Source organism: Grus americana, chromosome 14 (assembly GCF_028858705.1).
Source record: "Grus americana isolate bGruAme1 chromosome 14, bGruAme1.mat, whole genome shotgun sequence".
Lineage (NCBI taxonomy): Eukaryota > Metazoa > Chordata > Aves > Gruiformes > Gruidae > Grus > Grus americana.
The window spans coordinates 20,801,601-20,817,364 of NC_072865.1; the positions used below are offsets into that span (position 1 = coordinate 20,801,601).

General features: G+C 52.8%; 1 protein-coding gene across 1 annotated transcript; it reads right to left on the minus strand.

Moving 5' to 3' along the window:
• Positions 1 to 3,390: 3,390 nt before the first annotated feature.
• On the minus strand, positions 3,391 to 6,832 carry LOC129213000 (protocadherin alpha-13-like). Its single transcript, XM_054842272.1, is given in 4 exon segments — positions 3,391 to 3,402; positions 4,046 to 4,213; positions 4,216 to 4,313; positions 4,316 to 6,832. Coding segments are annotated over 4 exon segments (2,775 nt in total). The 5' UTR covers positions 6,813 to 6,832.
• Between the last annotated feature and the right edge of the window lie 8,932 nt (positions 6,833 to 15,764).

A 15,764-nucleotide genomic window follows, 5' to 3' on the forward strand; every position in this document is an offset into this window, starting at 1 on the left:
ATCAAATTTTTCTCTAAATGACCACACCATGCTTCACATGAAGCTTGACATGAAGCACTGACACGCCCTTTCGCAAGAGCTCTCATTCCTCTTCCCTGGAAGGAAGGAACAACCTTCATGCTTTCCTCCAGTCTAGCCAAGATGGACAGACAGACTGCCCCTGCCCCTTCCCTTCATGAAGAAGACCACAATCTGAGAGTGCCACTCCAAGTGCCCCAGGTACTTGGACATCCATGCAAACAGCCTCAAAGATGCCAAGCAAGGCAGGGGAGTCTTTCCTTTGGAAACTCAAACCCATCACAGATGGTATGACAATCCTCCAAGAAGGCTGAAAAGGCACCAAGCAACTACAGCTCCACTGCAGAGAGAGAGCACTCTTCATATACCTTGATGAAGAGCTATGTCAAGAGCTATGAAGATGCTGAATGTCAAGCTCTTGCTTTCCCATTCTGGTAGGCATGGACTGCCAAAATAACACACCAAGAACCTTCTTACCAAGGGATTTAGCCCCCTTGGAATACCTCCCCATCATTACCATCATCCACATGCCACATAGTGAAACAAAAGCCACAAAGGAAACACCACAACATTTTTTTAATGAGAACATCTCCTCGGTGACCAACACATCCAGGCAAAGAAATGCATTGGGGTTCCTCCTCCATCTGTCCTTGCTACCACCTGCTCACGCTGTGCCTGGAAGTGACAAGAAAGGAACGAGAGCAGGCAGTGGTGCTGTGCTGGTCCAAACCTACAGGCATTACAATCCAGGCAACATTCTAAATGCTAATTCCTAAACAGGAACAAAAGTACATCTGTCTCGCAAACACATCCACTTTATGTCTGAAGCGACTTGCCTGCAGCATCACTGGTTGCTTCTTCAGAATAAGAAATATTTTCAAGACAGGAAAACTGGTTTTCAAGGATAAAAAGTGCTTCTGGGGAAGCTGGACAGAAAAAAATTACTCATGTTCTGTAAAAACTGGACAGTGCATAGTGCCCTTTATGCCTCACAGGGGAAGTACGAAGGAGACTTGAAAGCTGAGGACTTTTTTTTAACATCAAACTCGGCTCCAGAGAGTGGAAAAGCCATCCCCCACAACAATGGGAAAGCACCCAAACATCTGCCACCTGATAGCTGCCAAAATTCAGCAGCCTGCATCTCATCCACTGTTACCAACACATTGACAGTGTGAGAGAAGGCAAAACCAAAAGGGTGGGAGGTTTTGGTGAGAGGAGAGAAGAAAACCAAAGTGATGCTCTTCCGCTGTATTGAAATGCAAGGTTGGCCAACATCTTGAATGCAGACAGTACTCCTTCCCCTGCCTGGCAAGAGTAAGAGCACAGAGGGAACCAAAGAGAGTTTCAGAGAAGGCTGGCAGCACGATCCAAACGTGGAAAAGCTTCTGTGTGACCAACAACATCCCACGTCAAAACCAAGTGATTAAAGTCACACGTGGTAGATGTCTGCACAAGCAGAAATACTACAAAGAACAACAGCACCCTGAGATATGCTGAACTTCTGGAGGTCCCGAGAGGATCGCGGGAAAGTAGCCCTGTGCGCTGGGCCTCTTCTCAAGGTTGTCTGCTGGCATGCCCTATCCCACGCCATGGGAAATGGCATCTCCACAGCTAAGCAGACATTCTCCACTTCTTCCCCAATGACACAGGCCATGTTCTACCCAGCATCTCCATTTCCATCTGACAAGACTGTCCCCCGCTCAAGAGTCACCCTCTCCATGACACACGCCCAGGCCATACTCAGCACCACTCACACGATCACTGCCACAAGACCCAGACATTGCTCCAACACAGTAACATGCTCCAGCTCTAAACTCGGTTCTAAGCATGACCCAGGCCTTTGCACATCCTCACCTTCCCACACGATTCGAACAAAGAACATATGGAGGGCTGCAAAGCCACACAGTGTCTGGCAGAATCTTCCCAGATGCATGAACTTCACCCTGAATCCTTTTGCCTTTTCGGGAATCTCAAATGGAAACACCACAGAGCTGTGCATTAGTGCTTTCAAAGATTCTTTGATTAGAGCTGTGGCAGCTCTGGTCCCGGTCCACAAGCAATTTATTCTTGGAGAGAACCACACCAAACGCTGAAGCAAAGGGCACGCACAATATCAATTGGGTGGGAGAATTTATATCGTAGAACACCTGAGCTGGGCTACTGTGCAGGGCTTGGCATGTACATGCACCTATCAGAATGAGTTAACACTGACAAGAGGACACAGCATCTCTACTGAGGCCACCTGTGCAAGTGCACAAGTAGGGGAAGTCGGGCACCCAAAGGTCACACCCTCCTCCTTACCTCCCCTGACAAATCCTGCCTGAGGAGGATCAAGAAACCATCATGGCAACATCAGTGGCTGCGGAAACTGCTGCAGACGCCCACCACAACATAAGGACAGCAGGATGAAGCTCTACCCGCCCACACCACCTTTCCCAAAACAGCAGTGAAGATGTTCATCAGACAGTATTCCACAGTCCGCATGTCACCCCTTCTTTCCAACACATCGCCTACGTCAGGAACGCAGCAACACAATGGACGAGATATTCATAACCTCAGACAACGCTCTGGGCATTTCAATATAGCACACTATCTCAAGATCCAGAAGGCCTCCAAATCCAGACACTTGCAGCCTGAGGAAGGAGCCAGGGCAAGAACACTCCATGCCCATCCTGCCTCATGCTTTCCTCTAGGCATCCTCTATTCCCCACTCCCAGACATGTGTTCTCAAGACAAGCACATCATCTCCCATGCTGGTCTTCTTGGGACATGGCCCATGGTCTCTTCAAGGATTTCCACTTCCCACAGACAACTCTTCCCACTGATCAAGGTCACCCTTCACATCAGGTAATGGCCAGGCGACTGCCACATTCACCTCTGCGACATGCCCGTTTCCTTTCCTACGTCAAGGCTCAGTCTGACTTTTCTTACCCTTCCTATCAACGAGAGCACCACAAAAAACACACAGAGGTATCACACACACGGTGCCCCCCAGACTCACTGCACCTGACCCTTCACATTTGACAAAGCTTCAGCTACCTCAGATGGCAATGTGGCACACCTGGGAGCAAGACTCTTTCTGAAGGTGATGCCAGGACAGCTCTAAACAGCAATGGAATTGATTTCATACTCTCAGGGAAAAAACAACATGTTGATGAGCACAGCACTGTCATGCATGATACCAACTGTGTCGGAGAAGTTGACTGGGTTTTGTTAGGGAGGGGCAGTTATTTGGTTTTGAGTTTCTTGATTGTTTGTTTTCAATAAAAAAAGATTTCCAGGGCTTTTGAAATCATGTGGCTGTTGACACAAACAGTGAAAGGGCATCAAAACAGGCCAACATATTTCACGCTACTTCTCTGGCCAGGAACATCAATCCACAACCTGGGAGACAGGGGGAGCATGAAAAGAAGACGACATTTCCTGTTTCTAACACATGCCTTGGCTTGCACTCCTCTGCCCTAACACCATTCCAACAAGTACAACGTACATGGAAAAAGACCATAGGAAAAGTCCACACTGACTTCCCTACTTTCATAATAACCCTGTCAAGCGAGTGAAGCTCGGGAAATTATGCCAGGGTGTAAAGTCTTGGTTATCAGCTTGAATCACATCTCTTGCAGAGAAGAATCAAAGAAGAGGAGGACAGACTTCTCAACAGGAAATCACATCTGATACTGACTGTGGCTGGTGTGTGTAAAGATAGTAAGCAATAATATTTTATTTTTTAAAAAAAAAACTTGCCAAGGCCAGGCGTGGGTGTTGAGCAAACTGCTCAAGTGTTCGCCCACGGCAGGGGAGGTGGAACTGGATGAGCTTGAAGGTCCTTTCCACCCAAACCATCTATGATTCTATGAGAAATACTGTTTGGGGGACTGTCACCACCACAGCCTGCCTGTCGTCTTCTCCTCCTGCAAGCTCGGGTACAACTGCTACATGCCAGCAAGCAACAGCCTCTCGAAAGCTAATGTCGTGGCACCTCGCATCGACATCGGCAGCGATTTAATTGCACCGCAGAACAACTCACAGCCAGAGCAGCAAACCTCCGCTGCGGACGGTAACTGCTGCTGGCTGCGGCAATACCTTTCGTGCTTTTTTCACCAAAGCAAGAGCAGGGCGGCCCCGGCAAGGACGCGAAGGCAGATGCAAAGGCGCCATTCAGATCCTTAAGCACCCGCCAAGCACCCACCGCCCGCACGCCCACGGGGGCCGAGCCCGGCTCCCACCACCGCCTGCCCAGGGCGCGGCCGAGAAGGGGGCGTCGGGCGAGAAAGGGCCGAGGAAGGGCCGAGGAAGGGAGGGCCACTGACCGTGTCCAGCAGAGCGGGCGGCTCCGGCTGCGTCTCCTTCGCCGCGGGGCCGGGCGGCGGCGGCGGGAAGTTGGGGCTGAAAACCATCAGGTCGCTCTTGCCCGCGCCGTCCGCCACGCACAGGCTCCGGCTCTGGCGCTGCGAGTACGACCAGCTCCCCACTTCGCTGGCGCACACCAGCGTCGCCGGCCCGGGCCCCGACAGCACGGCCGCCCGCGGCGCCCACCGCGACGCCCCGTACAGCACCACCGCCAGCAGGAACAGGCTCGACACCGCGCAGATGGCCACCACCAGCCACACGTTCGTCGCCGACGCCGACGACGCGCCGCCCTCCGCCGGCCGCAGCCCCGCCCCCGACAACGACGACGACGACGACGACGACGAGCCCGCGGCCGCCAGCGCCGCCTCGGCGCCCTCCACCAGCGACACGCTCAGCGTGGCCGTGGCCGAGCGCGCCGGCTCCCCGTGGTCCCGCACCACGATCACCAGCCGCTGCCGCGGGCCGTCCGCCTCCTCCAGCGCCCGCGCCGTGCTCACCTCGCCGCTGTACAGCCCCACGCGGAACGGGCCCTTCCCCCGCGGCTCCCACAGCTCGTAGCGCAGCCACGCGTTGTAGCCCGAGTCCGCGTCCACCGCGCGGATCTTCGCCACCACCTGCCCCGCCGGCGCCCCCCACGCCGCCCACGCCCACAGCGCCCCCGAGACCGGCCCCGACGCCGCCGAGACCGGCCCCGACGCCGCCGAGACCGGCGCCCCCACGCCCGGACCGCCGCCCGCAAGCGGCAGCAGCGCCGGCGCGTTGTCGTTCTCGTCCACCACGAAGAGCTGCACCGTGGCGTTGCCGCACAGCGGCGGCTCCCCCGCGTCCACCGCCCGCACCTCGAACTGCAGCACCTGCAGCTCCTCGTAGTCCAACGGCTGCAGCGCCCACAGCCGCCCGCTCTCCGCGTCCACCGACACGTAGCTCGACGCCGGCCGCCGCGCCACGCCCGACGACGCGCCCCCGACGACGCCCTCCGCCACCGAGTAGCTCACGCGACCGTTGCCCGCCTCGTCCGGGTCCCGCGCCCACAGCCGCGCCAGCTCCGCGCCCGCCGCGTTGTTCTCCCGCGCCAGCACCGTGTACACGGCCTGCGCGAACGACGGCGCGTTGTCGTTCACGTCCGACACCGGCACACGCACCCCGCGGCTGGCGCGCAGCGGCGGCGACCCGCCGTCCTCCGCCCGCACCTCCACCTCGTACTCCGACACCCGCTCCCGGTCCAGCGCCTCCCGCAGCACCAGCGAGTACGAGCCCGCGAACGTCGCCACCAGCCCGAACGGCGACGCCGGCCACACCGCGCAGCGCACCCGCCCGTTCGCCCCCGAGTCCCGGTCCGACACGCTCAGCAGCGCCACCACCGTCCCCGCCGCCGCGTCCTCCGGCACCGGCACCGACAGCGACGTCACCCACACCTCCGGCGCGTTGTCGTTCACGTCCAGTACATCCACCACCACCTTGCAGTGACCCGACAAAGGGGGCCACCCTTTGTCTTTCGCCTTCACGTGCAGATCGTAGAAAGTAACTGTCTCGAAGTCCAGGGCGCCCCTCAGTCTGATCTCCCCGCTGTTCGCATCGATACTGAATACATCCACGGCAGATGGAGGAACAAAAGTATCAATTTCGTAAGTCATGTCTCCGTATATTCCCAAGTCCGGATCCGTGGCATTCACCCGCGCCACCAGCGTCCCCTCTGCAGCGCTCTCCGGCAGCTGCACTTTATACACCGACTGGTTGAACTGGGGCGCGTTGTCGTTCACATCCAGCACCGAGATCACCAGCTCCACCGTGCCCGTCAGCGCCGGACGGCCCCCGTCACTCGCCGTCACCACCAAACGGTGCACAGCCATCGTCTCGCGGTCCAGAGCTTTCGTGAGCACCAAAAACAAGGATTTACTCCGGGAGTCACTGTTTTCTTCCTCTATTCTAAAATGCTCGCTGGGGCTGAGTGTATAGGAGAGCTGCGCGTTGGCTCCGATATCCGCATCCGACGCGCCCTCCAGCGGGAACCGAGACCCGGGAGGAGAGTTCTCCGGTAAACTGAGGTTTTTGCGTGCGGCGGGGAAGAGCGGGGCGTTGTCGTTGATGTCCGTGACCTCCAGCTCCACGTGGAAGACGCGCAGCGGCCGCTCCACCAGCACCTCCAGGCGCAGGGCGCACGGCGCGCTCTTCCCGCACAGCTCCTCCCGGTCCAGCCGCGAGCTCACCACCAGCGCCCCGCTCGCCCCGCTCACCTCCACGCTCGCCCGACGGCCCTGCGCCACCAGACGCAGCCGACGCGCCTCCGGCTCGCCCGCCTCCAGGCCCAGGTCCTGCGCCAGCCGCCCCACCACCGTCCCGGCCTTGGCTTCCTCCGGCACCGAGTACCGCACCTGACCGCCGCCCAGCGCCCAGGCCGCCTGCAGCACCAGCACCCGCAACACGGGCCCCCAACACACGCCCATCGCCGCCGCCGCCGCCGACACCCGCCCGGGCCCCGCACGGCTCCCCGCCGCCGCACGCACGCACCCGCTCAACTGACCGCCCCGCGCCGCGCCGCCCCCCCGCGCTCACAGCCGGGCTCTCCGCCGCACCGGGGCGGAGCCGCGGAGACAATCACCGCCGTTTCTGAGCCTGCAGCGACACCGTGTGCTGCTCCGCCGGCTCACACGCTCCCCACCGTCCACCGCGCCTCCGCACCCGTCCTGCTCGTCTCCTCTCCCGTCTCCTCCTTCCCTTCCACTCTTTCTTGGCCTTCTTTCCCGCTTTCTCTAGTTATTTCTTTTACCTTTCTTGCTTGCTCTTTGCTTGCGTATATGCCTTTCTTTCCTTCTTCCTCTTTCCTTCTTTCTCTTTTCTTTCTTCCTTCTTTGCTGTTTCTTAAGTCTTCCTTCAATTCCCTCTTCGTTTCTCTCCTTTTTACTTGCCAATTCCTACTGTTTTCCCCTCCTTCTTCTACTTGCTACTCCTTCCTTAACTTTCCTCCTTTTCTTTCTTCGGTTTCTCCTCTTCCTTCTGTTCCTTCTCCTGTCCCTTCTTGCCCTGACGTGCCCCATTCTTTACTCCCCTTGCCCTTCTCTTTCCACCCTTCTCGCTACTTTGCCCCCGCTCGCAGCTCCCCAGTCGCCTCCGGCCCCGCGGCGGACACCATCAAAGACGGAGCCATCGGCGCTAATTACGGGGCATCAGCGCCGCAGCGCGGGACTCTAACCAAGGGCGAGGCTGTTAGGGACCAGCTCCGCTCAGCGTCCAGACATAACGTCGGTGCGTGCTGGTTGTCTCGTCTATCCTCTTCCTTCTTTTCCTTCATTTCCTTCCTCTACTTCTCATTCTTTTCTTCTAGCATTCCTACTCCTCCTTCCGTCCTATTCCTCCTTCCTGGCTTGCTTTTCACTTGCATAGATTCCTTCCTTGCCTTTTTCCTTTCCTTCTGCGATTCTGATGCAAGATAATGTTGGTGCGACCTGGTCATCTCCTTTTTTCTCTTCTTTGTCCTTTTCCTTCCATCCTTAATTTCTTCCTTCCTTTCTTCCTCTCCCTCACCACCTTTCTCTGTAGAGTGATAGTGTCTCTGCATGCCAGTAAACTCATTTATCTTTTCTTCATTTCTTTACCTTCTCCCTATTCCTTCCTTTGTTCTTGTTTTCTTTCCCTCTATTCTTGCTTTCTTCCTTCTCTACTTTCTCTTCTTTCTCCCACTTCACTCTCGAAATGGAGCATGGACATGTCCTCTGGCAAGAGCTCTTTCCCCTTCCTCACCCCTTTACATCAAGCCTTGACCACTGTCCCTGAACACTGAGGATGCCGAGGTCCTCATCTCCACTCAGTGTACAAAGATAATGTCAGCGCGTGCTGGTAATCTTCTCTATTGTCTCTTCCTTCCTTTCTCTTCCTTTTTTCTTTTTCCTTGCTTCGTTCTTCCTTGCATACAGTCCTTTTTTCCCCGTCTTCTCATCTCTTTCATTCTTTCCTCTATTTCCTGCTTATTTTTGTGGGTTTTTTCACTCCTTTTTCTTTTTTGCTCTCCCTGTTTCTCTTCCTTACGTATTTTTATTTCTCTTTCCTCCTTCTCTTCCTTCTTCTTTTTTTGCCTCAGACCTGCCCTATCCTTGCCTCCCCTTCTCTTCTGCTTCCACCGCGTCTCCTCTCTTCTTTCTCTCCTTCACAAAAATACTTTCTGCATCTCCACACCATGTTCAACACAAAGCACCAACATGCCCTCTGGCAAAACCTCTCATTCCTCTTCCCTTCCACCTTCCAGCCGTCCAGATGAGGAACAACCTTCCTGCTTTCCTCCAGCCTGTGCAAGACAGACAGACTGCCCCTCCACCTCCCCTTCCCTGCCCCTCCTGAAGAAGACCACACTCTGCAGCCTCCAGGCCTCTCAAGGACCCAGCAAATAACAGAGCAAGGCAATCATGCAGCAAGGAACAGCTCTGCTGCATCACAAAAGAATCCACCACCCTCTGAAACACAGCCCCAAGCCCCGGGTACTTGGACATCCATGCAAACAGCCTCCAGAGAGTCCAAACAACACACGGGCGGGGGCGGGGGACTGTCTTTCTTTAGAGAAATCAAAGCCATCACAGACCACCACGACAATCCACCAAGAAACCTGAAACAGCAGCGGGCAACCACACCTCCTGAGCGCTCTTCATGTATCTCAATGAAGTGCTATTCTTCCAGTCTCAGTTTCCACCTGCACGTTGAACGACAAGCTCTTGCTTTCCCATTCTGGCAGGCATGCACTGCCAGAACAACACAGGGCATTAGTTCCCATGGAATACCTCTCACTCATTAGCAGGAGCCATGCATCATACAGCCAAACAAAAGCCAGGAAGCAAACACCATGACATTTTCACTGAGAACATCCCCTTGCCTCCCAACACACCCACTCCACGAACTGCACTGCGGTCCCTCCTCCATCCGTCCTTGCTGCCACCTTGCAGCAAAGGAACAAGAGCGGACACTGATGCTGTGCTGGTCCAAACCTACAGGCATTAAAATCCCGGCAACATTCGGCTGATCCAACATGGAGGTACTATGACTAAATAGGAATGGTTAGCTATGGGTGACTTACCTGTAGCATCACTGGTTGCTTCTTCAGAAAAGAAACATTTTCAGGACAGAAGAATTGCTTTTAAGGGACATTTTCCCTTAACATTACCAGAGAGTTCTGGGGTTGCCGGACAGAAAAAAAAAGACTCCCATTCCGCCAGACTTTGGAAACCATTGTACAGTGCACTCCTACCATTTCCTTGTGTCCTACCAATGCTCACCAGAGACAGGAGGAGATCAGCACCTCCCCCTTGGCTGCACCCCTGGAGAACATTGTAGGCTGCAATGAGGTCACCCCTCAGCCTTCTCTTCTCCAAGCTCAACAAGCCAAGTGACCTCAGCTGCTCTTCATCACTCTTGCCCCTCAAGACCTTTCACCGTCTTGCTCACCCTACCTTGGACGCGCTCTCATAGTTTGATCTCCTTCTTATATTCAGGCACACAAAACTGCACACAGCACTCAAGGAGGGGCTGCACTAGTGCAGTGCAGAGTGGGACAATCACCTCTCTCGAACAGCTAGCAAAGCTGTGTTTGACGCACCCCTGGACACAGTTGGCCCTTTGGGCTGCCAGGACACACTGTTGACTCCTTTTCAACTTCCCATCAACACAAAACCCCAGATCACTTTCCACAGGGCTGCTCTCCAGCCTCTCAATCCCCAGTTTCTATTGGGGGATTACCCCAGGATTACCCCGCAACAAGTGTAGAATCCAGCATTTGCTCTTGTTAAATTTCATATAGCTGGTGATTGCCCAGCTCTCTAGTCTATCCAGATCTCTCTGAAAGGCCTCTCTGTCCCCAGTGGTGTCCACAGCTCCTCCGAATTTAGTATCATTGGACAATTTAATGTACATTCAATTGATACATACAGATGATTTATAGAAACAATAAAGAGCCCTGGCCCTACAATTGAGCCCTGTGGCATCCCACTGGTGACTGGCCGCCAGCCTGATCTAACCCCATTTACTTATGTGCCTCCAGCTGCAGCAGCAAGTCTCAAACCTGTTCAGAGTTGGCTGGGAGTTTATCATTCCCCCAGTCACGGTCTTCCAACACAGGGCTCCGCCGGTCCCAGGGCCCATCATTGGTGTTGATGAAGGTGGCATTAAACATCTCTGCTTTGTCTACGTCCCAATTTGTGAGGTGACCGACTTTATCAAGTAACGGACTGACACTAGCACTTATCCTCCTTTTACTGTTAACATATTTTAAAAAGCCCTTTTTGTTCTCCTTCACAGTGCTGGCCAGCTTGAAATCTCATCAAGCTTTGGCCACACGACTTGCAAACAGTTGCAAACAACGTCTCTGTAGTCCTCCCATGTCACTTGTCCTTGCTTCCAACGTCCATACAATTTCCTTTCTCAATTAAGTTCTAGAGGAAGATCCCTGCCTAGCCAACCCACCCTTCTACCCCACTTGCTTGACTCCCAACACTTTGGCATTGCCTGCTCCTGCGCTCTTAAGAGATGGCTCTTACAAAGTGACCAGTATCCATGGACCCAAACACTTTCAAAACCAGATTCCCAGGGGACCTCACCGACCACCCCCTTCAGCAGCCCAAAGTCTGCTCTCCCCACACCCAGGGCCAAAGTTTTGCTGGCAGTTCTTCTCCTGTGGCCAACAACTTGAAACTCAACTACTTCATGGGCACTGTGACCGAGACAGCCACCAATCACCACTTTACACACGACTACTTCTCTGTGTACAAACAACAAAGCCAGGAGGGCACCTTTTCTAGTCTGCTCCCTTAGTACCTGCACCAAGAAGTTATCTTCAACGTGCTGCAGGAATTTCCTGGACCTGCTTGTGTCTGCTGTATGATATTCCCAGCTAACCTCTGGGATGTTAAAATCACGCAAAAGGACACGGGCAGCTGATGTAGGGATATCCCTTAATTCCTTGTGGAATAATTCATTGGCGTGGTCATCCTGGCTGGGTGGTTGACAGTGGACTCCCACAACAACATCCGCCTTAGTTGCTTTTCCCTTAATCCTTACCCAGAGGTGCTCAACCGTGTCGTCGCCAACTGCAAGCTCCATACAATCCAAGTCCTCCCTTAAATACAGCACCACCACCCCACCTCACCTGACCTGCCTATCGCTCCACAAGAGCCTATAATCATCCATCACAGCACACCCGTCACAGGATCATCCCACCAGGTTTCATCAATGATATCATAGCTCTGGGACTGGGACAAAGCTTCTAGCTCCTCTTCTTCATTCCTCATGCTCCACACATTTGTACAGAGATGTTTCAAATGTGTTCCAGTGTACTCGGCACATCGTGGAGCACACTGAAGGATCTTGCTAGCACACCATGTCTTCTTATGACATCACTCATGGTCTTCCCAAGGATTTCAAATTCCCACACACAACTCTTCCCACTGCTCATGGTCACCCTTCACACCAAGAGATGGCCAGGCCCTACTCAGGGCCACTGCCGCATTCACCTCTAGGACATGACACCGTTACATTTCCAAACTCAAGGCTCAAGCCGACTTTTATAGACCCGTCCCATCAATGAGAGCACCACAAAAAACACACAGAGGTATCACACACACGGTGTCCAGCAGACTCACTGCAGCTGATCCTTCACGTTTGGCAATGCTTCAGCTATCTCAGATGGAAGTGTTACACACTGGAGAGCAGTACGCTTTCTAAAAGTGATGTCACGGCAGCTCCAATGGCAATGGCATTGGTTTCGTGCTGCGAGAGAACAACCCAAATTTCTATGAGCACAGAACTCTAATGGATGATATATACTGCATAGGACAATTTGATATGGGATTGGGTTTTTTGTTTGTTTTGGTGGTTTTTGTTATTTGGGGGTTTTAAATCACATTAAAAATGTCTGACGATTTTGTATGTTGTGCCGGCTGGTACAAATACTGAAAGAACATCAAAACAGGCCAGTGTACCTCATGCCACTTCTCTGGCAAGGAATACAAGTCTACTTTTCTGTCTCCTTTATCAAATTTTTCTCTAAATGACCACACCATGCTTCACATGAAGCTTGACATGAAGCACTGACACGCCCTTTCGCAAGAGCTCTCATTCCTCTTCCCTGGAAGGAAGGAACAACCTTCATGCTTTCCTCCAGTCTAGCCAAGATGGACAGACAGACTGCCTCTGCCCCTTCCCTTCATGAAGAAGACCACAATCTGAGAGTGCCACTCCAAGTGCCCCAGGTACTTGGACATCCATGCAAACAGCCTCAAAGATGCCAAGCAAGGCAGGGGAGTCTTTCCTTCGGAAACTCAAACCCATCACAGATGGTATGACAATCCTCCAAGAAGGCTGAAAAGGCACCAAGCAACTACAGCTCCACTGCAGAGACAGAGCACTCTTCATATACCTTGATGAAGAGCTATGTCAAGAGCTATGAAGATGCTGAATGTCAAGCTCTTGCTTTCCCATTCTGGTAGGCATGGACTGCCAAAATAACACACCAAGAACCTTCTTACCAAGGGATTTAGCCCCCTTGGAATACCTCCCCATCATTACCATCATCCACATGCCACATAGTGAAACAAAAGCCACAAAGGAAACACCACAACATTTTTTTAATGAGAACATCTCCTCGGTGACCAACACATCCAGGCAAAGAAATGCATTGGGGTTCCTCCTCCATCTGTTCTTGCTACCACCTGCTCACACTGTGCCTGGAAGTGACAAGAAAGGAACGAGAGCAGGCAGTGGTGCTGTGCTGGTCCAAACCTACAGGCATTACAATCCAGGCAACATTCTAAATGCTAATTCCTAAACAGGAACAAAAGTACATCTGTCTCGCAAACACATCCACTTTATGTCTGAAGTGACTTGCCTGCAGCATCACTGGTTGCTTCTGCAGAATAAGAAATATTTTCAAGACAGGAAAACTGGTTTTCAAGGATAAAAAGTGCTTCTGGGGAAGCTGGACAGAAAAAAATTACTCATGTTCTGTAAAAACTGGACAGTGCATAGTGCCCTTTATGCCTCACAGGGGAAGTACGAAGGAGACTTGAAAGCTGAGCACTTTTTTTTAACATCAAACTCGGCTCCAGAGAGTGGAAAAGCCATCCCCCACAACAATGGGAAAGCACCCAAACATCTGCCACCTGATAGCTGCCAAAATTCAGCAGCCTGCCTCTCATCCACTGTTACCAACACATTGACAATGTGAGACAAGGCAAAACCAAAAGGGTGGGAGGTTTTGGTGAGAGGAGAGAAGAAAACCAAAGTGATGCTCTTCCGCTGTATTGAAATGCAAGGTTGGCCAACATCTTGAATGCAGACAGTACTCCTTCCCCTGCCTGGCAAGAGTAAGAGCACAGAGGGAACCAAAGAGAGTTTCAGAGAAGGCTGGCAGCACGATCCAAACGTGGAAAAGCTTCTGTGTGACCAACAACATCCCACGTCAAAACCAAGTGATTAAAGTCACACGTGGTAGATGTCTGCACAAGCAGAAATACTACAAAGAACAACAGCACCCTGAGATATGCTGAACTTCTGGAGGTCCCGAGAGGATCGCGGGAAAGTAGCCCTGTGCGCTGGGCCTCTTCTCAAGGTTGTCTGCTGGCATGCCCTATCCCACGCCATGGGAAATGGCATCTCCACAGCTAAGCAGACTTTCTCCACTTCTTCCCCAATGACACAGGCCATGTTCTACCCAGCATCTCCATTTCCATCTGACAAGACTGTCCCCCGCTCAAGAGTCACCCTCTCCATGACACACGCCCAGGCCATACTCAGCACCACTCACACGATCACTGCCACAAGACCCAGACATTGCTCCAACACAGTAACATGCTCCAGCTCTAAACTCGGTTCTAAGCATGACCCAGGCCTTTGCACATCCTCACCTTCCCACACGATTCGAACAAAGAACATATGGAGGGCTGCAAAGCCACACAGTGTCTGGCAGAATCTTCCCAGATGCATGAACTTCACCCTGAATCCTTTTGCCTTTTCGGGAATCTCAAATGGAAACACCACAGAGCTGTGCATTAGTGCTTTCAAAGATTCTTTGATTAGAGCTGTGGCAGCTCTGGTCCCGGTCCACAAGCAATTTATTCTTGGAGAGAACCACACCAAACGCTGAAGCAAAGGGCACGCACAATATCAATTGGGTGGGAGAATTTATATCGTAGAACACCTGAGCTGGGCTACTGTGCAGGGCTTGGCATGTACATGCACCTATCAGAATGAGTTAACACTGACAAGAGGACACAGCATCTCTACTGAGGCCACCTGTGCAAGTGCACAAGTAGGGGAAGTCGGGCACCCAAAGGTCACACCCTCCTCCTTACCTCCCCTGACAAATCCTGCCTGAGGAGGATCAAGAAACCATCATGGCAACATCAGTGGCTGCGGAAACTGCTGCAGACGCCCACCACAACATAAGGACAGCAGGATGAAGCTCTACCCGCCCACACCACCTTTCCCAAAACAGCAGTGAAAATGTTCATCAGACAGTATTCCACAGTCCGCATGTCACCCCTTCTTTCCAACACATCGCCTACGTCAGGTACGCAGCAACACAATGGACGAGATATTCATAACCTCAGACAACGCTCTGGGCATTTCAATATAGCACACTATCTCAAGATCCAGAAGGCCTCCAAATCCAGACACTTGCAGCCTGAGGAAGGAGCCAGGGCAAGAACACTCCATGCCCATCCTGCCTCATGCTTTCCTCTAGGCATCCTCTATTCCCCACTCCCAGACATGTGTTCTCAAGACAAGCACATCATCTCCCATGCTGGTCTTCTTGGGACATGGCCCATGGTCTCTTCAAGGATTTCCACTTCCCACAGACAACTCTTCCCACTGATCAAGGTCACCCTTCACATCAGGTAATGGCCAGGCGACTGCCACATTCACCTCTGCGACATGCCCGTTTCCTTTCCTACGTCAAGGCTCAGTCTGACTTTTCTTACCCTTCCTATCAACGAGAGCACCACAAAAAACACACAGAGGTATCACACACACGGTGCCCCCCAGACTCACTGCACCTGACCCTTCACATTTGACAAAGCTTCAGCTACCTCAGATGGCAATGTGGCACACCTGGGAGCAAGACTCTTTCTGAAGGTGATGCCAGGACAGCTCTAAACAGCAATGGAATTGATTTCATACTCTCAGGGAAAAAACAACATGTTGATGAGCACAGCACTGTCATGCATGATACCAACTGTGTCGGAGAAGTTGACTGGGTTTTGTTAGGGAGGGGCAGTTATTTGGTTTTGAGTTTCTTGATTGTTTGTTTTCAATAAAAAAAGATTTCCAGGGCTTTTGAAATCATGTGGCTGTTGACACAAACAGTGAAAGGGCATCAAAACAGGCCAACATATTTCACGCTACTTCTCTGGCCAGGAACA